This window comes from Microcaecilia unicolor, chromosome 1, assembly GCF_901765095.1.
Source record: "Microcaecilia unicolor chromosome 1, aMicUni1.1, whole genome shotgun sequence".
Classification (NCBI taxonomy): Eukaryota; Metazoa; Chordata; class Amphibia; order Gymnophiona; family Siphonopidae; genus Microcaecilia; species Microcaecilia unicolor.
The window spans coordinates 462,152,093-462,175,384 of NC_044031.1; the positions used below are offsets into that span (position 1 = coordinate 462,152,093).

Here is a 23,292-nt window from a genome sequence, read left to right on the forward strand (position 1 = left end):
CAGAAGAATGTAATTTAAGAAAACGTTGACGCCTCTTTTGAGTTGCTTTATAAACATCTGGATATATTCTAACTTTATAGTTTAAGAAAGTTTCTTGTCTATGTCGAAAAAATTGTTTTAGTATCCAATCCCTATCTGGTTGTAATTCAAAGGTAACAATAAGCGTTGCCGTTTTAAACCCAAATTATCTTCCTCAATTATTTGTGTAAGATTTAAGGTTTCAAAAATATCTTCAGTTCCTTCAAGTTCAGGTTGATCAGCCATACTTGTTTTTTTATAAGGTTGTAAATAGTAAATATTTGAAACTGGTGGACAAGCTTGTTCCGGTATTTTTAGAATTTCAAACGTGTATCTTTTAAAAGTCAATAATGGTGCAACCGATTCTTGTCTTGGAAAATGTATTACTCGCAGAGTTTGTGATCTCTGTTGATTCTCTAAGTTTTCAATTTTGTTCTGCAACCATTTATTTTCCTTTGTAATACTTTCTTGCATCTGTTGACACTGTTTTATATCTTTAACATTATTTTCAGTCTTTTCTTCAATTGTTTTAATTTGTTTTTCCAAAATAGAAATACTTTCATTGAGGATTTGAACTTTCTGCGAAAGCAAGACCAATTTTTGAGAAAAAGATGACTCTAAAGCCAAAAGAGCTTCCCATATTGTTTCCAGGGTTATGGTTGATGGTTTAGAAGAGAAAAAAGACGTACTTAATACGGTTGAATCAGTCTCAGAGTCTCCAGAAATATTCAACTCCTTCTCCTTAGGTTTACCATCAGAAACACTGTCGCCATGCTGAATCCCGCCCACCTTCACAGGGGCGTTCTGCAATCGATTGCTGGGGTCTGACCCTGCTGTAGGGAGTACCTCCATCTCTTCAGAAGGCTTGAAACCCTGTTCAGACAATCCCTGCTTGACAGTTGGCATTGGCGGCGGATCTCTTATCTCGGGGCTGAAAGATGTATCTGCTTCTGGCTGTGAGAGTGGTTCCTATCTCTCCGTTCCCACTCGCAACGAAGGTTCACAGCGTCCCATAGGTCCTGGTGTAGCGAAGCGATCCATGGGCTCTACTGTCAGGGGGACAGGTGCCGCAGGGCCTGGCGGTTGTCTACCCCTCCATTTAGGCATATAGAAAGTACAATTTGTTTTTAATTAAGATAAATTCAGCATGAGTCCTGGAGCTGCCTCGTTATGCTCCCTTCAGGCCGCCATCTTGTTTCCCTCCATTTCATAAGGAGCAATTTGAAGACAGTTGAGGTTCAAATACCAAGCTACAAGAGCAACCTACCTGGGATAATGCGCAATCCTGTGCAACGGCCTTCCCACGAGAGGCCATGGAGAAAACAAGTAAAGGAGACCATCCAACAGCCAAGGCTGTACCAGTTGTCAGCAGGCACCTCTTCGTGCTGTCCGCTCTTGTCTCGACACCTCTCAGTACTGTCCGCTCTCCCCTCGACACCACTCCGTGCTGTCCTTTTTCACCCACACAATTGGGGCTAATCCATCACCTTAGGAGAACTGCTTTTGCTTATTTGTAACAAGTGATTATTCACAGTACTATTTCCCCAACGGTATCAGAGAAAACCAGTCTGCCCGCTGTATTACAGCTGCTAGTCACTGTGCACCTTGTTTCACTTCTCCCACACTCAAAGATCCGTAACCGTTCAGTTTTAGAATTAGTTAATGACTGGGATAAACCTGTGGTTCAGTCAATTCCTCTTCTCCTTTCTCTTACTGCCTAGGAGATAGAGGCATTTTCACCACCCTCGCTTGTCAGACACCAACACTCTGACAACCTCCCACAAATGTTCAGACTGACCTCCTTCAGGTAATTTATCCCCACAGTTCCATGAAGCCAGACCGCATCTAGACATTGTCACTGAGCGGCCCCACATCTCTGGCTTCCCTCTGCAGTCTCTTCCTTTGCCATCTCCCTTTGTCCTGAGCAAAAGAACTCCATTTGCTCCACCTCCGCCTCCTTCATGACATTTTCACTTTTCTCCCCTAATTCAATCTCCTCCCACTCCATGGAGTCTTCCCCCACCCTCTCTCCCAGGTGCTGCTCCTCCACCTGATTATCCTCCATCTCCCAATCACCTCCTGACTTTACTACCTGCTGGGAGTTGTAGTGCTGCTTCTCTTGTTCCCTCCTCCCTTGCAAGTGCTGCTGGGTTCTGTAGTTCTCTTCCTTTCTTGCAAGTCTCCTACCCCCTTTTCCCGTCAGAGAGTGCTCTTCCTTTCTTGGCTTACTGCCCCTATCAGCTCTTCTCTGCTTTCCCTCTACATCCTCCTTACACAGTACATCCATTCCTAGGGAATCTTTCTCACTGGAGCAGCTGTAGAATCTGTGTAGTTGTGCATTGAGTCTGGATGCCATGAGGTCCCGAACTGGAAGGTCCTACTGTGTGGAAATGAGGTGAAATGCAGTCTTTGACAGTTGCTGTTCCTCCGGTCCAGAGAAATTCTTGTGAGTTCAGTGAACCTGCTATGTGAGATGCTGAAATCATTGGAATGTTCAATTCCACCCACTGTAAAAGAAGACATGCCTCCTGGGCTAGAGATACACTATTTGTTCCTCCTTGTCTGTTGATGTAAGGCCATGGCTGTGACATTGTCTAAGAGTATGCACACAGACCTCCTGCAAAGAAGAGGTGCAAAGGCTAGTAGAGCTTTCCAGACAGGTAAGGATGTACTTGGATTCCTTGCTGGTGAAAAAGGCTGCCACCATCACAATAACTTTTGTAAATCTGTGCAGTGCAATGGTGAGGCCAAAAGACATGGCCTTGAATTGAAAAGTATCTCCCAGGATTACAAACCGGAGAAATTTCTTGTGAGGAGGCTAAATTGAGATATGAAAATAAGCCTCCTTGAGGTCCAATGAGGTGAGAAACTTGTGGCTGGACCGAGGCTATGACAGAATGAAGAGTCTCCATGCGGAAGTGCAGCACTCTGAAAGACTTGTTCACCCCTCTGAGATCCAGAACTGGGCGAAAAGAGTCTTCTTTGGGATGACAAAATAGATGGAGTATTGACCTCTGCCCCTCTGTTCCAGAGGAACAGACTGAATGGCCCCCAGTCGCCTTAAAGAGGCTTAGGTATTTAGCACTTCCTGACTTTTTGCAGAGCTGCCGCAAGGGGACAGCATGAAAAGATCTGCAAGTGGCTTTGAAAATTCTAGCTTGTAACCATGGAGAATGATATCAAGGAGCCATTGGTCTGCAGTAACGGTGGTCCACTCCTTTTGAAAGCGGGTAAGACACCCACCTATGTCCACTTACAGTGGGTGAACCTCAACCCTGTCATTGCAAGGGTTGTGAAGAGAGAGAGGTTCTTGAGGAAGCAGAAAAGCCTCCTCAAAAGAAAGACTGAGTCTGAGGAAAGTGAAGTTTTTGAGTGGAAGCACTAGCATTCCCTGGTCTATACCTCCGTGCTTCTCGAAAATGAGATTTAGCCACCTGAAAATTAGGCTTAGGCTTGTCCTCAGCTGCTGAACCTTGGAAATTTCCCAGGTCTTTAACAATCTTCTCCAAATCTGCCCTGATCGGGCAACTTCACCAGACGTGATTTGGATTCCACATCAGAAGCCCAATGCCCCAACCATAGTCAGTGTTGTGCCGAAATGGCCAAGGCCATATCCTTAGTTAACGTTTGGAGAATATCATAAAGAGTGTCTGACAAATAGGACAACCCTGCCTCTAGAGTAGGGAGAAAGTCTGGAGGTGAGTCCAATGTGGACAATTGTTGAGTCCACAATAAAGAAGCCCTGGTTATAAAAGAAGAAGAAATTGCTGCCTGAGAATATAAAGCAGCTAGTTGAAAGGCAAGCTTCAAGGAAGCCTCAAGCTTGTGGTCATGCATATCCTTTAATGCAGTGCTGCCTTCAACAGGGATAGTGGTACATTTAGTAACCGCCGTAATAAGGGCATCCACCTTAGTCAGAGCAAACTGCTCTGAATCAGACGGCAGAAGGGGATATAATTTGGACACCCAGAGGTTAGAATCAGGGGTCTCCCACTGAGCTGCAATAAGCGCCTGCCTAGCCTCATGAATATGGAAAGATACAGGAGGCCTCTTAGTACATGACATAATAGATGGAGTAGGACCAGCAGACTGAGAAGCAGGGGAAGAAATGTTTAAATCAACCATAGATTTTGTGATCAACAGACAGGCTTATTTTCGAAAGTGATCGCCGGCCATCTTCTGACATAAATCGGGAGATGGCCAGCGATCCCTCAAAAGCAGCCAAATCGGTATAATCGAAATCCCCATTTTTGACACCATCGCCGCTTTCCCGTCGCCGAGCCAGTGAAAGTTCAAGGGGGCGTGTCGGTGGCATAACGAAGGCGGGACATGGGCGGGCATGGGCATAGCTACCAGATGGCCGGCTTTCGCGAATAATGAAAAAAAAAACACCGGCGTTAATCAGTATTTCGACCAAGCCTCAAAAAGGTGCTCCAACTGACCAGATGACCACCCCTAAGAGCTACGATAGTGTTGTACATTTGTGGGTAGTGTGTTTGGGGGGGGGGGGCTCAGCACCCAAAGTAAGGGAGCTATGCATGTGGGAGCGTTTTCTGAAGTCCACCGCACTGACCCCTAGGGTGCCCAGTTGGTGTCCTGGCATGTCAGGGGGGGCCAGTGCACTACGAATGCTGGCTCCTCCCATGACCAAATGCCTTGCATTTGGCCAGGTTTGAGATTGCCGGGCCCGGTTTCCATTATGGCCAAAAACCGAACCCGGCCATCCCTAAAGCCGGCCCAAATGCTGACATTTGGCCGGCTCCAACCGTATAATCGAAACAAAAGTTAGCCGGCTATCTTTTTCGATAATATGGTTCTGCCACCACTTTTCGCCGCCGGCTATTTAGATGGCCGGCCATCTAGTTAGCCGGCGCCGTTTGATTATGCCCCTCAGAGGTAACTCCACTCTCAAAAACAGCCTAGGTACAGCAGGATCATCACCCCCGCCTGCCTCTGAAATGTCCAAGTCAGGGCTGTCAGCAGAACTAGGACAGTCAGAATACACAGATAAAATGTCCTCTGAGTCCTGAGGAGGAACATCCTCCAAATCCTGTGAAATGGAAAGTTTTTGTTTCTTAGGAAGCTGCTCCTCAAAAGCAACATGAGGGGCAAAAGGAGAGGCAGATTGAGCTGACTTTAATAAAAAGGTCTGATGAAATTAGAGAGCAAATTCAGACATAAATATCAGAGCAGAGACCTACCCCTGCAAAACCATCATCCTGGGACACGTTAGTGGGCGAGGAACCTGCTGACAAAATGGCTGTCGAAGCCTCACAGAGTGCAGGAGCTGTTGGCACTGAGCCCACCAAAACCGCCATTGGAGTGGGGCCGGATTGAACTCTGGGAGACGGAGTGCTGACGGCCAAAGTAGGCAAAAGTGGCATGTCCACAGAAGTAAAGTAAAGTGTGCAGGAACTGGTAGCTGAGTGCTTACCCCCGCAACATGCACAATACTTAATAGCCTCAGACATAGAGGCACTGAAGCCCCACAATCTTTCCACAGCACAAGCACTCTCAAGAAGAAATGCAGTGGCTGCTTTTAGTTTGTTTATACAGGTTTTTAATAAAGGCAGAAGAAAAAGAGAAGAGAAGATTAAGATAAAGAGGTAGAAAGTGGGAATGGGGATGCAGGGAGGGACCTAGACCACTAGGTTTACACCTGAGGCACAGGAAATTCTCAACCCCAAACTCAACTGAACCTGCAAGCAGAACAAGAGGCTACACAGAAATCAACACAGCACACAACAGCTGCTATACTGCCTGCTGGACATAGAGGATACTGGCTTGGTTGCTAAGTGCAGGAGCTTATGAGGCACAACTCATTACAGTTCTCTATATCCACCTGCTGGTGGATGGTCACAACCCATTTGACTGGACTGATCATTCAGACATAATGGAAAGCATGAATATCTGAGATCCCTTTGTTCCAATGACATCATCAGCACCATTGGAACACATTCAAGATGGCTGATGGAATGCATAGAGGGGCATAATCGAAAGGGGCGCCCAAGTTTTCCTGAGGATGTCCTCGCAGGACGTCCTGGCGAAGGGACGGGGAAACCCGTATTATCGAAACAAGATGGGCGTCCATTTTTCATTTCAATAATACAGTCATTGGACGCCCAAATCGCAAAATTTAGGTTGACCTTAGAGATTGTCGTCCCCGATTTTCGGCGATAATAGGAACCAAGGACAGCCATCTCAGAAACGATCAAATCTAAGCCATTTGGTCCTGGGAGGAGCCAGCATTCATAGTACACTGGTCCCCCTGACATGCCAGGACACCAACCGGGCACCCTAGGGGGCACTGCAGTGGACTTCAGAAATTGCTCCCAGGTACATAGCTCCCTTACCTTGTGTGCTGAGCCCCCCAAAACCCACTACCCACCACTGTACACCATTACCATATCCCTAAGGGGTGAAGGGGGGCACCTACATGTGGTACAGTGGGTTTGTTGTGGGTTTTGAAGGGCTCACATTTACCACCACAAGGTAGGTGGGGATGGGCCTGGGTCCACCTGCCTGAAGTGCACTGCACCCACTAAAACTGCTCCAGGGACCTGCATACTGCTGTCATGGAGCTGGGTATGGCATTTGAGGCTGGCAACAAATATTTTAAAAGTTTTTTTGAGGGTGGGAGGAGGTTGGTGACCACAGGGGGAGTAAGGGGAGGTCATCCCTGATTCCCTCTGGTGGTCACATCTGGTCAGTTCGGGCACCTTTTTGAGGCTTGGTTGTAAGAAAAAATGGACCAAGTAAAGTCGCCCAAGTGCTCGTCAGGGATGCCCTTCTTTTTTCCATTATCGGTCGAGGATGCCCATGTGTTAGGCATGCCCCAGTCCCGCCTTCGCTATGCTTCCGACATGCCCCCTTGAACTTTGGTCATCCCCGTGACGGAAAGCAGTTGAGGACGCCCAAAATCGGCTTTCGGTTATGCCAATTTGGGTGACCCTGGGGGAAGGATGCAAATCTCCCGATTTTTGTCGAAAGATGGGCGCTCTTCTCTTTTGAAAATAAGCCTGATAGCATTTTTAGGTGTTTTAAACATTTTTTGTTCATGTATAGCAGCATTTTGAAACAAAAATTAGCAGTTTTAGAGGGCACAGCATATGGATATCAAAAACGCAATTTTTAAAGTGGATCGTGTTACCCCCCTTTCAAGGTTTTATAAATAAGAAGTTCCTGTTTCATTAGTTTCCTATATGCTGTAGTCACCTTTGACCCTTTGGTCTATGTATAAAGCAGTCTGAAATTCAATATGGCTGATGCTACTGTGAGACAGGGGCGTAGCCAGACAACAGATTTTGGGTGGGCCTAGGCAAGAAATGGGTGGTCACCAAGTGTTCTCCACCCCCCCCCCCCCCCCCCCCACCAAAAAAATATCTCAGCTGGTGGGAAAACGCTTCTTTCTACCTTGGTAGTCTGCAGCAGGCATACGCTGAAAACTAAGCATGCGCAGGTGCCAGAATTGTGGAGAGTAACGTTTTTGTTACCATCAGGGGGATGTCTTCAGCTGGCGGAGCTTGGGATCTCCACCAGCTACTGCTAAATGTCTGCTACAGTTGGGTGGGCCTGAGCCCTAAGTGGGTGGGCCCCGGCCCACTCAGGCCCACCTGTGGCTACGCCACTGCTGTGAGAGAAAGGAGAGAAGCTATTGCTCTGCTCTTAACTGCCTTTATGTTTTTTCAAGAGCTGATGATTATGAGTAAGTGCTTAAGGTTTTTATCTTTCTTCCTTTTTATTAAGTGGTCTTTGAAGATAGTTGCCTTTTATTTGCCCTTTTTTATTTTGATTTTTTATGCCTTTTTAGGCAGTCTTGGATATACATCTGCTAGTTAGGGGTAACATTGTTTTTCACCCCTGGTTAGGTATGTGCCTTTTTGGTGAACTACACATTTGGTCCCACATTCAGTCACTGTGTAGCCTAGACTTTGTGTGTCTCACTTTTATTTCTTATATTATGCTTTGCTATGAACACTTAGGGCTAGGTTTACTAAGCGGCGCTATGGACGCTTTTGGTCACTAGCTTGACACTTATATGTTTTTATACCACTTTGGTTCAAAATATTTTTATGAGCATATGTTTTTAGATATTGATTAAAATTACACATAGTGCGTGGTTTAAAGTTTCTTTGCATGTCTGTATGTGTGTAGTTCAATTATATTTATGATTTGTATTTTTAAGTGATGTCATTTATTTTTATTTGTTTATTCAATTTATTAGTGTTATTTCGAACCCCTGATGCAGCCATTTTGATGAAACTTGGCCACGTTGGGTATTTTTTAATACAGAATTTTTCTGGACTCCTGGTCTGCTTTGTTTTCTATTTTTGTTGTCTCCTGCAGACCTGAAGAAACTCCTTTTGGTGCTGCTGCACAAGAACATAAGAATAGCCATACTGGGTCAGACCAATGTTCTGTCTAGCCCAGTATCTTGCTTCCAACAGTGTCCAATTCAGGTCACAAGTACCTGGCAGAATCCCAAATAGTAGCAACATTCCATGGTACCAGTCCTAGGGTAAGCAGTGGCTTCCCCCATGTCCATCTCAATAGCAGACTATAGATTTTTCCTCCAAGAACTTGTCCAAACCTTTTTTAAATCCAGATATGCTAACCACTGTAGCTACATCCTCTGGCAGTGAGTTCTAGAGCTTAACTATTTGTTGAGTGAAAAAATATTTCCTCATATTTGTTTTAAAAGTATTGCCATATAACTTAATTGAGTGACCCCTAGTCTTTTTACTTTTTGAAAGAGTGAAAAATCAATTTACTTTTACCCATTCTACATCACGGGTTGCTTTATATGTTTATGGATGCAGATGTCTTGATTGCTTTGGGTTTGTGTGTTATTTGAGATCAGAACTACTCCTAGGGATCTCTAAAGAAGTGATAGAGAGAATAGATGGAATGGATGGGGAGGCTGGATAGGCCATGTGGTCTTTATCTGCCTACATTTTTCTCTGTTTCCTTCACTGCATCTGTTGCTTTCAGCCACTGATTCCTTCGCCAGAAGGACCAGTTTGTGTGACAGATGGAGTACAGTGTTTGATTTCAGTTTTAGAGATAAATTTTCAAAGATATGTTTTTGTGCATCCAAACTGATGTGAGTGATTAAAAGCCATTTTTTCTCATGCTGTTGGATTACCTGACAGATAATGAATAATGTCCAGGACCTTCAAGGACTACAACCCTTAGGAAACAAGTTCCAACCTCTTGTCCTCCCCCCCCCCACCCCCCACAACAGTATAGCAAATGAGCTCGGGTTCAGTCATGAATCTGAACTGAATCCAAATTATGGTGAAGAAATGGTAATAGCATAGTAATGAGCCAAAGTGAAAAGCTTCAAATTCAGTAAAAACATCAGGGGATCATAAGCATATAAATTGTGATAATTAGTAGCCCATCAAATCAGAAGGTTGTTTTTTTAGGAGCAAGAATTAGTTTCCAATTTATTCTTACATCCTCATAGCCAAAGCCAGAATTAATCTATTTGTAACCTGGGTCAGTGAATATTAATTATTGTTCTAAGAAGTGTGATGTTGGTAGGTGAACATTTTTAGATAGTATAGAAGAGAATATGGGATGTAGGCTATGATATACATACAGCCCATTTTGCATAGAAGGCTGAGATAGGAATTGGAGCGTCCAGGTTGAGACTTTCGCAGTTTCCCTGTTTTGCAAAAGGCTCTGATGAACATGGATCTTTCTGTAAAATATGTATAAGGATACCAGGAAATGTGTGTATTTGCTGGCATGCCCAGCAGAAGCTGCCATTTCAGAAACTTTCCTGTGTAGAAATCACTCCTCATCTTCCACATATAGATGCTGGCATTTTTACTTGAAAGTACTAATTTTTGATGCCTCCATATATACGTGCCAACAACTTTACATACAGGGCCTCATTTTAGAAAATATGCATAGAGGTGGGACCAAATAAGGTACAAATTCCCGAAAAGTGAAATTTAGTATTTTGAACTCAAGAAAACAAAATCCAGAGGCTAAGTAAGCCTGGTTATCTTCTCTATCACTCATTTTAGTGCCTGGCAGAACCTATATGTGTCTTTAAGCTGGTAGAAAGAACAAAAAAGGAAAACATTTTTAAAAATACAAGTATTCTCACTATAGAATGGGAAATACACATATGCATTTGCAGGGCTTTTTTTGAGAGGGTACTTGGGGGTACTGAGTACCGGCACCCTTTTCATTGTCTGCTAAAATTGACCCATGGATTGCAAGTTTTAATAAAAGATTTCAGGCTCTATACACCAATTCTTCCTTGTCATAGATTCCGTGACTGGTTGCAGGGGCCCTGGCTGTTGTGGGGTGGGTCCTTCAGTGATCACCTCACCCCTGAAGGGTGGCCTAGCATTTGAGTACCGGCACCTTTTTTGCTAGATAAAATGCACTGTGCATTTGTGACCCGCCCAAACAATGCCCCCTTGAAATTTTTGTGTCCCAGGTATTTGCATGTGTAAATGCTGCTATTTCCGCATGTTGATCCTTCTAACAGGACCCTAGCCAACTTTGATATCAAGCCTACCCAGCACCAGCACACCCTTATTGTTGCTGGCAGGAATCCCCAAATTGTGCCAGCTGAAGCCATCCTGTGAAGGTGCCCAGCAGCATAGGCGGTCGGTGGCCCAACTGTTTGGGGAGGCTAAAGGGGGCGGGATTAGGGGTGGGGCCAGGGGTGGAGCTTAAATCCATAATTGTCTGATAACATGCATAAAAACTAAATAAATAAAAATAAAAGTCACAATACCTTTTATTAAATTTAGATATTAGATATGTATCATATGTCAAAGAATAAAGTGGTTGCTCAAAGCATATTCTAACCACAATCGCTCAACTGCAAAACACTATGCACAACTTTGTGCAAAAACACACTCAGAACCTTACTGTACCATAAATATTACACTGGGCAGACCTAATACACCAATATACCACCCATACGGAAAATGCAGACCGTCAACAATATGAAACAAGGGATCATATCATCACAATTCTTATGTAGAGCCACAAAACACCCTAATTCATGTTTAATGTGGGATAAAATGCCATAAATAAGTAAATAAATATAAACTTTTAATGTTGAGCACCTGATTCTCAAGGTGAACATATTCCAAACACTATAATGAAAATAAAATTATCTTTTCTACCTTTGTTGTCTGGTGACTTTTTCTGATCATGCTGGCCCAGTATCCGTTCTGCTGCTATCTGTCCTCAGTTCAGGTCAGGAAGTCATCCTCCTTAAATATCTCCCTGGCAACCCAGGACACCTCCAGCCACCCCCCCCCCCCCCCCTGCTTTCCCAGCAGTAAAGTAAACAAACCATAAACCAATTTCTACAACTGCTAGAGGGCTTTCACTGCAGCTCCTGCTGTGAGGATGGAGGTAAATCAACAATTTAATCCCCTCAGAGCAGCTGGACTCCACAGCTGATCCATTCTGCTGCAGCAGGAGGGAGGCTTAGCCTCTCCAAGCCTCTTATACCGGGCGCCTTTGCCCAGCAGCCTAGAACACCAAGCCACCAGGCTCTAAAGTCAGTTTGGCAGCAGCATTCCTGAGTCCTAGCCTGCAGATAGCCCATGTGAGAAAACTGAGCTTGCTAGGTGCCGGCTTGGTCTCAGTAATGGCCACTATACTGTGACTGAAAGTTTGCTTGCTTCACCTAGCTCTGTATCTCAGAGAGGATTATGACTAGAAAATAGCTCATAGGGAGATGTAAAAGGAATGTTGTGGTATGATGTCACAGATTGAAGCATTTGAAAAAAAATATCAACCAGGGAGAAGCTGCCTAAGACAGGAATTTCTAGGATTTAAGTAACATCTAATTAAGTCTTCAGTGCCTGTAATGAGAGCATCGTTGCTATGGATGCTAAACATTTTCAGTTTGGGATTCATAATGAGAAATTTGTAATGTATAAGGGCTCCTTTTACAAAGCTGGACTAGCAATTCCAATGCTGTAAATGTGATGAAACCAATTCAATTCCTATGGGTTGTGTCACATTTGCCATGCTGGAATCACTAGTGCTGCTTTGTGAAAGGAGCCCTCAGTCTTTTAACTCAGTGATATAGTTTGTGGTGATAATGGTATGGTATAGATATATTTTTTTCTATTTATTTTTTATATTTTTTTCAAGCCCCAAGGTGAATTACCATTAACAAAATGCATTATGTAATGAGAGAGAAAAAATGTTAAAAACAAATTTGACACATTTCCCCCTGTTTCCTTTCCTCTTCCTCTAGAATAGCCCTGTATAAGATTCTGTCATCCTCACATCTCCTAACAAGAGTATACATAAATAGATATATCCCATTTAAATAACATATAATTTCTTCTAGAGGGAGATGCACAGAACCCTGGAAAATACGGAATCTCAGAACGAGAAACAAATAGCGAATGATTCTCAACACTAACAGCATGCAAATTATATGCACACTGTTAGTGTTCAGCATTGGTGGGTAAAGGAGTCTGAATGTTCCTCATACATGCAGTAGGCACAACTCATGTTTGCATGTCCAGTGAACAGCAAGAGGACTCCCAGTGTGCTTAATTCCTTGGTGGTCCAATGAATCCCTCCTGACCCCCCAAACATAAAATATTCCATGGTGGACACCTCCTACCCCCTCCAAAAAATAATCTGGTGATCCAGCGGGCCCCAGCCTGACCCCTTAGCCACCACTGGAACTGGTGGTTTAGAGGAATCCCACACCCCAGACTCCACCATATAACTTTGGTAGGAAGCAGGAGGGATGCTTACTCCTCCTGCCTCTGAGCCCACCCTCTTCAAAATGACTGCACCCTGCCCCTGCCCAGTGCATCCTGGGACACACTGGGGGGGGGGGGAGCTTAAGTAACATATAAGGGGAACAACTCCTTAAATGGTACTTCAGCCCCTCACAGTGCATCCCAGGATACACCAGGCAGGGGTGGGCCCAGAGGCAGAAGGGAGTAGGCATCTCTCCTGCCTCCTACCAAAGGTATATGGAGGAGTTGGGGTGGGTGGGATTCCACTAGAGCACCAAGGCTAATGGTGACTTGGGAGTTTGGCTCAGCCTGTCTGGCCAGGGGCCTCCGGGTCAAGTCAGTGGACCTGCTGGATCACCTGGATATTTTGGGGGGGGGGGTCAAGAGGGGTCCACCAGATCACCAGGGATTTTTTGTTTTTGTTTGGGGGAAGGCTCGGGCTCGAGGAAGGGTTTGGAGGTAAGGGGCTATGACTTTTCTGTCAGTGTCTAAGCCAATAAGCACTCAGGCACTGACAGAAAAGTTAGCATGGGACCCTGACAACAGCTCAGAGCTGTCGGCAGTTTCTAGTCATTAGGGCGGGGGGGGGGGGGGGGTTGTTTGCAAGTTTTCTGTGCATTGGAAGGAATCTGCTAATGAGCTCATTTTAATACTAGTGAGCTTATTAGCATAGGACTTTTGTTCACTGCTTCCACACATGATAAAGCATTGACCGAAAGCCTCTGTGCATTAGCTACAAAATAACATTTCATTTAGACTGGCTAAAACCATGACTACAGAAGACATTGTGTTTTGTCACCAGTTTCTGAACAGGAGTGCCCGTTGTGCTGATCGTAGCAGTCCTGAGTTTGTGAAGGGGGAGGAGAAAGTTTTCAAAATGAGATATGCTATTTTAGCACTAACTCATATTACAGATCCCGTTTTATGCATTAAGACTTAGCTACTAATACCTGGGGTTAACAGTAAAATAGCATGTCTTAACAGTAACCCATATTGATAACCTGCAGAAAATTAACATGATGTATGTTACAGTGGTGACATGGCCTACAATCTGGCAAAGTACAATAGAAAATACAGCCGTTCTCTCTGCTTGGGTGCTCTCATTTTTAGTACAATATGAGTTACATAATTGGCATTAAATTTAGTGTCCCATACTGTAATGAACAAACTAAATAAATAATGGTATTTAAGTGCATATTTTAGGAATCTAAGGGCCCTCTTTACTAAGCAACATTATAGCTGCATTAACATTTTTAATGTGCGTTAACCATGTACGTTCCTACAATATCCCTATAGGCACCTACATGGTTAGCGCACGCGTTAAGTTTAGGCGTGCTAAAAATACTAATGCACCTTAGTAAACAGGACCCTACATTTTTGTGTTTTGTTTTGATAATAAATTCATAGTATCCTTGCTGATCTACGTCAGAGAAACTAACAACTTATTATAATTAATGTGTTCTCTTTTTTTTTTTTTTGTCTTTATTTTTTAAGTGTCTACCAAATAGTTGTTGAGGAAACCCGCCCTCACAGGGTAAAGAAGACACCTGAAATCCCGAAGTGCTACCCAGTAGCTGTTCATTTCCATAATGTCTCAGTTCTGAACTCGCAGTACTACTTTGCTGCAGAGTTTCCGGCCAATGGACCATATGGGTTACAGTCTGCTCAGCCTTTTACCATTGGAGACAACAGAACATACCATGGTTACTGGAACACTCCGCTTCTCCCCCATAAGAGCTATAGCATTTATTTTCAGGCTGCCAGCAAAGCCAATGGGGTAAGTCTCATGCCAGATTATATTGGAATTCAGAGATGTATATGACTGAAGCTGAATCCTGTATGTTGTACGTGGCTTGGATTTAGTTGCTAAGATACTGAAATGTATTTGAAATATTTGATAGAGGGAACAAAGAGAGGCATTTTCGGTAGAACGTCCAAGTCAGAATTGGGACATCCTGCTTATGACGTCCAAAAAAAAAATTACATCTCACAGCAATTGTCAAACAGGAAAGACAACCAGATTTCCTGTTCAAAAATACGTGAGTAGGACGTCCTTAAGCTGGAGAAGTCCATCCTGAACAACCATTTTACAAACTGGATCTTTACAATTATCAATGGGGGAAAACAAGGCACAGGGATTCATGAGGGGTCATGCCTTAATCCCTTTAGTGGTCAGCTCCTCAATCAGAGCATCTTTTTGTAACTTGGACGTGACTGAAACAGGTGTAGATAAGAATGTCCTTTTTTTTGTTGTTTTTTAGACCTGGACACTTCTTCCCATATAAAAAATCACTGTTGAATGACCTACGTTTGGGCTCTCCTTAGTCTCTTCAAGAACACGCCCACTATATACCCCATTTCTTTTTGTCAAACTGCAGTGTAGGATGTCCAAATTCATAAAATCAAAATTTGGATATTTCTAGCAAATAGGTAGTGGTTTTTTTTTTTTTAGGGATTATGAGGTGTCCATTTGTTCTGAAAACTTGCACCCAGTATCCTAGGGGAGGGCTGGCTGGCCAGCTACTGTCCTCAAAAGCCATCAACAAATTTACCGGATAATTCTATGTAGTGTGCCAAAAGTTAGACTTTTGAATCTTAAACAGAAGTTAATGGCAATTAATCGCCAAAATTAGGGGAAAACAGAAATTATCTTCCTTAGGGGGTCTTTTACTAAAGCTTAGCTTGAGTTATCTGCAGCAGGGCCCATAGGAATAAAATAGGCCCTGCTGCAGATATTCTACAACTGGGTGCTTAAGTGTTCTAGCACATAACTGCAAAGGGGGTGTTCACATGAGAGGGACACGGTGAGTCATGTGTGTTCTATTTCAGCGTGCACTTTATTAAATACTGTCAATTAGGTGCCTAACTGCTGCATTTAGATGCTCACATTTACACCTGCTATAGAGCTGGCTTAAGTGGTGACACATACATTTTGGTACCTAATTATTGACTTAGGCTAGTATTGTATGATACATTAGACACACAAATTTTTTGTTACAGAATACTAGCTTAGCATCTAGATTTTGGTTGCCTAACTTTTAATGCGCTTTATTGAATTAATCCCCTTAGTTTTCAAGATACTCTCAATAAATATCCATGACATATGCAAAAGTATATTATATCCAGAATGAAAGTTTATCCTCAACATCAGACTTCTTTGTGACTCTTGAGGACCAGACTTGTCTACTTCTGTGTTGTGCTGCCATTTTTTGGTGACTTCAGTAATAGAGGCTTATACAGTTTTCTTTAGGAATGTAGAGGCCCAGTTACTAAGCTGTGGTAATAAAAAATGGGTTTAGCATGTCCTAACACAGGACTATCCTAAACAGAAACCCATTTATACCATGGCAGTAAAAAAAGGGGCTTTTTCCATTTTAATTTTTCTCAGGTCCATGCTAATTTTTCCATTACTATGTGGAACCAGCAAAAATATTAATGTGGGACCACTTACCTCCTCCTGTTTGAGGGGGTAAATACCCAAAACTAACCCCTGTGTTGGTTTAGGAGGGGGTAAATGCCCCACACTAACCCCTGTGTTAACCAGTTAGCACACAGTAATGTGAATAAATCCATGCTGATTCTCCACCCATGACATACCCCAGGAGCAGACTGAGAGGTTCTGGGCCCCCAGCCTGGCCTCTACCCGAACAAGCCCCTACTGCTGCAGCTGACACCCCACTGCCCCGGTCCTACCTGAAGGGCCCTGCTGTTCTAGTGGTCTTTGAGCATGTTCTTTCCTGTCCACTGAGCTTCTGCTATTCCCACACCTGCTGACGCTGCCATGTTTTCAAAATGGCATCCGAGACTTCCCGCGGTAGTCTTGCGGGTTTCGACTGTCTTGCGAGACTTCCATAGGGAGTCTTATCTGCCATTTTTAAACTATGGAGGTTCAAGGTGGGGGAATAGCAGCAGCACAATGGACAGGAAAGAACATCCCCCCCCCCCCCCCCCCGCAGAGGCCACTAGATCACCAGTGTCATGCCTTTAAAGGTAGGACCAGGGAGGGCTGTAGTGTGTGGCAGGCATCCTGGCAGACCCTCTGGACCCCCTAGAGCCTCTGGGACCTCAGGCACTTCCTGGTTGCCCAAATGGTCAGTCTGCCCCTGACATGCCCCCTAAAAAAAAAAAATGAATTCAGATGCCAACACAAAATTACTGCAAGACACTTTAGCGCATCCTGCGATAAGCATTTTTCTGTGCTCTAAACCTGTATTAGGGATTAGTGCATCTTAGTAAAAGTGTCCCTTACTGTCCTAAGATAATGTGCTATGTTCTGGCAGCATTTCCTCGTCAATGCAATAAATATTATTTTATTTGTGCCTCTTGTTAATGTGTCCCAAGAAGTTGGCTGTGATTTCCTTTCATAGCTAATTTGCAGTGGAAGTCTGCTTCCAGTTATCTGAGTTTAGCTCAGCTCCTGTTTTTAAAAAAATATTTTTTTCTGGCTTTGGCTTTTGATATTACTGGCTTTTCCAACCAATCCAATCACTTTTTAAATTTAACCACAGTGAACTTCCATGTTTAGATTTGCTAATGTACCTGCATCTGATGTACAAGTACAAATGTGTTTTTGTTTTGAAATGAGAAAGGAAAATAGAAGTCAAAATGAGAAATATTTTAAGTTTATTCACAGGTTTGATAACATTAAAGTGGTATTGCATGGGTAAAATCAAATACACTAAAGGTACCATTCCTTGTCATCAAGCAGATGAAGCCATTACGTATGGGTTATGTCCATCTACCAGCAGGGGAGATAGAGAGCACTCAAACTTTCACAGTGCCCTCTTGGCCAGCTAGCTCCACTGCCTCTTCAATATTCTCTATCTCCCTTAGCAGGGTGGCTGCAGCTTGTTCGAGCTCCAGAAAAATCTGCCGGGAGGTGGTTCCTGGCTTGCCAGTTGTTAACCGGGGTGTTGGAGGCTATAGCAGCTTCACTTTAAAGGCACATAGGTTAGCCCTTTCCCTGCCTTACCCATACCTCTGTGGATGTGGACATATTGCCTTGCTTTCCCTGTCCTTTCCCACCAACAGTGGATGCAGGCATATAGGTTCGCCCTTTCCCTGCCTTTCCCACTCATCTGAGCCTCCGGAGTCTTCAATACCTCTGCTTTCCTCACAGCTTTAAAAAAAAAAAAGAAAGTCGCGTCGCGTCGTGTTTTTAAAACGCAGAGATGCTGGAACAGAGGTTTTTGACCTGATTTTCAGCAGGATCGTAGTTGTACACTAGATCCTTTGAGGTAAGAGTGTTTTCCAACTCCTCCGGGGTGGGCCCGCGATCGGGGCGATTTTGGCGCGAAACTGCCATTTTGGATTTTACCGCCGTTTTTCGGCGATGGCTGCGGACAATGTAAAGCGCTGTTCCACTTGTGGCAAGCGCAAATCAGCACCAGGGCTCTGTAAATCATGCTGTACTGGCGTAGGAGCCGGCCCGAGCATGGCGAGCGATGTTTCTTCCCGCTCTGAGCTGGCAGCGGGCGCCATTTTGCTTACACCGCATGGCGCGGCCTCCATGGACACGGAGAGACCTGAGCCGGGTGGGGCACCTCGAGATGAAGTTATTTCAGGAGTGGCTGGCACCGGATAGGATTTGGGTGCCCAGGGTGAGATTTTCTCCCCGGATTTTGTGCTTTTGCTGCATAAAGCATACATGATGAAAAGAGCCCTTCCTCAGGGGTCGCCTGAGGCTCCTCTGATTGCCCCCCCAATGGATTCTGGCCTGGGACTGCCCAGTGAGGCTTTTTTCCCGGATGCTTGGCCTAAAGATAAGTGCAGAAGGGTTAATTCCCCTTCCGATTGTGGTGCACCTTCCCCCCCCCCCCCCCCCCCCCCCCCCCCCCCCCGTGGTCGGGGTGTGAGGATTCGGAGAACTCTGACAGACGTTCTTGGTCTGAGGAACCAGAGTCAGGTGCGGATTTATCACAGGATCTGGATGATCCCTCCGCGGTGAGGATTTTCCACCGTGATGAGCTGCCAGCGCTTATTTCAGATACCCTGCAAGCCCTCTCGATTGAAGATCCTGACAGTGGCATGGCCTCCTCGGGTAATCCCAGGATGGCTAGTACCAAGAAAGCTGCTCGGGCCTTCCCTTTGCATGACTCCATCCTAGAGCTTGTTTCGGCTCAGTGGGCTGACCCCGAGGGACCTTTGAGAGTTTCCAGGGCTATGGGGCAGTTATACCCTCTGCGTGAGGGGCATTTGGCTCGTTTTCAAATGCCTTCAGTGGATGCCCTAGTCACTGCGTTGACAAAGAGAACTACCCTCCCTGTTGAAGGAGGTGTTGCCCTGAAGGATGTTCAAGACTGTAGGCTGGAAACAGCATTGAAACGGTCCTTTGAAATTGCAGGTCTCACTGTTCGGGCGTCTGCATGCAGCTGTTATGCTGTTAGAGCCTGCCTAGCTTGGCTGCAACAGGCAGTGGCTCAGCCCGGAGATGGAGCGGAGCCCTTCTTGGATGTGGCTCCGCGGATGGAGGTGGCCTTGTCCTTTCTGGCTGATGCCCTTTATGACCTTGTCAGAGCTTCGGCTAAACAAATGGCAGTAGCAGTGGCGGCTCGCCGTCGTCTGTAGCTACGACACTGGGCAGCGGACATGGCCTCTAAGCAAAGGTTGGTGAAGTTGCCTTTTCAAGGACTTCTCCTATTTGGTGAGGAGTTGGAGAAAATTGTGAAAGGCCTGGGTGATCCTAAACCCCAGCGCTTGCTCGAAGATAGGCAGAGGCCTTCCTCTAAGGGCCAGGCGGTCCACTCTTCGTACAGACCTCGCTTCCGTGAAGCTAGAAGGTACCGCCCGGGGCGTTCTGCTGGGTTCACTTCACGTGCCCGTGGTCAGCAGAGGAACTCCTTTCGCTCGGACAAGCGTTCCGCAGCCGGTGGCTCAAGACCAGGAGTTCAGGGGCGACCCTCTCAATGATGGTGCGCTGGCCCTCTCCTCGATGCCTGTCATCGGAGGACGGCTTTCCCTCTTTGCCAAGGAGTGGGCCAAGATTTCCTCAGATCAGTGGGTTCTGGACCTGATCAGAGATGGATACAGAATAGAATTCAACGCCCCAGTAAGAGACGTGTTTGTGGAGTCCTGATGCGGTTCTGCCGTTAAACGGGCGGCGGTGGAAGAGACTTTACAAGGTCTGATTCAGTTAGGGGCTGTGACCCCGGTGCCTCCCGCCGAGCAAGGCTGCGGCCAATACTCCATCTACTTTGTGGTGCCGTGAAAAGGTGGGTCCTTTCGCCCTATTCTGGACTTAAAAGAAGTGAACAAGTCCCTGAGAGTGCGGCATTTCCACATGGAATCCCTGCACTCCGTCATTGCGGCGGTACAACCAGGAGAGTTTCTCACGTCTCTAGACCTGAAAGAAGCTTACTTGCACATACCGATTTGGCCCCCGCACCAGAAGTTTCTGAGGTTTGCGGTGTTGGGAAAGCATTTCCAGTTCAGAGCCTTGCCTTTTGGCCTCGCCACAGCTCCCTGAACCTTTTCGAAGGTAATGGTGGTAGTAGCTGCTTTTCTCAAGCGAGAGGGTATCAGGGTTCACCCGTACCTAGACGACTGGCTCATCAGAGCAGACTCTGCAACAGAGAGCTTACAAGCTACAGCCAGAGTGGTCTCAGTACTGCAATCTCTAGGCTGGGTCGTCAATATGGCCAAAAGTCACCTGACCCCTTCACAATCTCTAGAATTTTGGGGGGCCAGGTTCGACACAGTCTCGGGCTATGTGTTCCTACCCGAGCTAAGGCGGTGCAAGCTTCAGAATCAGGTCCGTCTGCTCCTGAGGATGCCCCGCCCGCGAGCTTGGGACATTGTCCAGCTGCTGGGATCGATGACAGCCACGATGGAAGTGGTACCCTGGGCGAGAGCGCACCTGAGACCTCTACAGTATTCCCTACTCCGGAGATGGTCTCCTATTTCTCAGGATTACCAATGCAGACTTACTTGGCTCCCTGCGGCCCGACTCAGCATGGAGTGGTGGCTCTCGGACAGCATGCTGCAGCGAGGAATGTCGCTGATGCTCCCCGTTTGGTGCCTAGTGGTAACAGATGCCAGCCTGAAGGGCTGGGGCGCACATTGCAAGGGGAAGCATGCCCAGGGTCTATGGACACCCGAGGAGTCGGAGTGGTCCATCAACCGCCTAGAGTTGAAAGCGGTGTTTCAGGCGCTTCTGGCCTTTCAAGTGACCCTGGAAGGATTGGCTGTCAGAGTGATGTCGGACAACACGACAACGGTGGCCTATATAAATTGACAAGGCGGAACAAGGTGCAGAGCACTAGCCGCGCAGGCCGAACTGATTTGCCACTGGGCCGAGCTGCATCTTCAGTGTCTGTCGGCAGCTCATATTGCAGGTCAGAGCAATGTGCAGGCCGATTATCTGAGCAGGCATCAGATCGATCCAGCAGAATGGAATCTGGCAGACGAAGTATTCCTGCAGATCTGTGCCAAATGGGGCAAGCCCGTGATGGATCTAATGGCCCAAGTGCCAATACCAAAGTCTCGTGCTTCTTCAGCAGACGGAGAGATCCTCGCTCGGCGGGGTTGGATGCCTTGGCTCAACCCTGGCCTCCGGGTCTACTTTATGTGTTTCCCCCATGGCCCTTGATAGGGCGCCTGCTCTTGCGGATTCGGCTGCACCCAGGAGAAGTGGTCCTCATCGCCCAGGATTGGCCAAGGAGACCTTGGTATGCAGACCTCCGACAGATGCTCCTGGAGGCTCCTCTGCCGTTACCTCTGGTACCGAACCTGTTGACTCAGGGACCGGTAGCCATGGAGGATGCCGGCCGCTTTGGTCTTACGGCATGGCTATTGAGAGGGCGCAATTGAGGGATAAAGGTTATTCCAATAAAATTATTTCCAGTCTCCTGCAAGCCCGCAAGCGGTCCACTTCCGTGACTTATGCCAGGATTTGGTGCCTGTTTGAGTCTTGGTGTGCTTCCAGAGCCATTGCTCCAATGCGGGCTCCTGCCTCGCCGATTCTGGACTTTTTGCAGGAAGGTGTACATAAAGGCTTGGCCTATAATTCCCTGCGGGTGCAGGTGGCAGCATTGGCCTCCCTTCGTGGTAAGGTGGAAGGCGTGTCTTTGGCTGCTCACCCAGATGTGGCACGGTTTCTTAGAGAGGTGCTTCGGCTCCGACCTCCAGTGCGAGCACCCTGTCCAGCTTGGAACCTGGGGCTAGTTTTGAAAACCCTGCAGGCATCTCCTTTTGAGCCGCTTCGGCGAGCATCGGAGAAAGATTTGACACTGAAGGCCGTTTTTATGGTGGCCATTACCTCGGCGAGACGGGTGTCAGAGCTCCAGGCGCTGTCCTGTAGAGACCCATTTCTGCAATTTTCAGAGTCCGGAGTCACGGTTCGGACCGTGCCTTCCTTTATGCCTAAGGTGGTTTCAGCCTTTCACCTAAACCAGCCTATTTTCTTCCCCTCTTTTTCAGAGGAAGAGTTTCCAGAATCTTTTGGGCAGCTGCACCTTTTGGATGTGCGCAGGACTCTGCTGCAGTATCTGCGAGTTACTAACTCTTTCAGGACTTCTGATCATCTGTTTGTTTTGCTATCCGGTTCTCGCAGAGGGTCTCCAGCGTCTAAAGCCACTATTGCCCGCTGGCTCAAAGAAACTATCTTTTCAGCTTATCTGCTGGCCGGCAGGGTTCCGCCTGTAGCCTTTAAGGCGCATTCTACTAGAGCAATTTCTTCCTCTTGGGCTGAAACTGGAGCACTCTCTCTTCAAGAGATATGCAGTGCAGCAACATGGGCTTCTAAGCTCTCCTTTGCCCGACATTACAGGCTGGATGTGGCTGCCAGGAGGGCTGCGCGTTTTGGTGCACAAGTGCTAGCGCGTGGTGTGGCTTGTTCCCACCCTATCTAGGGATTGCTTTGTTACATCCCATACGTAATGGCTTCATCTGCTTGATGACAAGGAAGGGAAAATTAGGTTCTTACCTTGGTAATTTTCTTTCCTTTAGTCATAGCAGATGAAGCCATGAGCCCTCCCTGTATGATTGTCTGTATGCTGTGAATCTGTTTTTCAGGTTCTGTTCTAATTTCCTGAAGTTCCTTCCTTGGGAGAAAGTTGGAAAACAATCTTCAGGATTCATGTTCAGTTTAAATTTAGGAGGATGTGTTCATTCCCTCCAGGAGGTGCGTGTGTTCCCCTCCAGTTCTATAAATAGGAGGATGAGTTCATTCCCTCCAGTGTGTTGGGAGGATGTGTGATTCCCTCCAGGAGGCGCGTGTGTTCCCCTCCACTTATACAATAAGGAGGATGAGTTTATTCCCTCCAGGAGGATGTGCATTCCCTCCTTTATGAGTTCATGCCCTTGTGAGGAAAGCTCTTGTGATTCCCATTGCAGTTTGCCATACTGCTTTGGAAGCTTCAAATACTGAAGAGGCAGTGGAGCTAGCTGGCCAAGAGGGCACTGTGAAAGTTTGAGTGCTCTCTATCTCCCCTGCTGGTTGATGGACATAACCCATACGTAATGGCTTCATCTGCTATGACTAAAGGAAAGAAAATTACCAAGGTAAGAACCTAATTTTCCCCTT

General features: G+C 46.1%; 1 protein-coding gene across 12 annotated transcripts in view; it reads left to right on the plus strand.

Annotated features, from left to right (window-relative positions):
- Positions 1-23,292, plus strand: part of PTPRM (protein tyrosine phosphatase receptor type M) — a 1,370,833-nt gene that overhangs the window by 840,939 nt on the left and 506,602 nt on the right. For all 12 annotated transcript variants that reach the window (XM_030213239.1, XM_030213256.1, XM_030213265.1 and 9 more), the window contains exon 12: positions 14,265-14,547. In XM_030213239.1, coding sequence (XP_030069099.1) covers positions 14,265-14,547 — 283 coding nt within the window. The remainder of the gene's footprint in view (positions 1-14,264; positions 14,548-23,292) is intronic.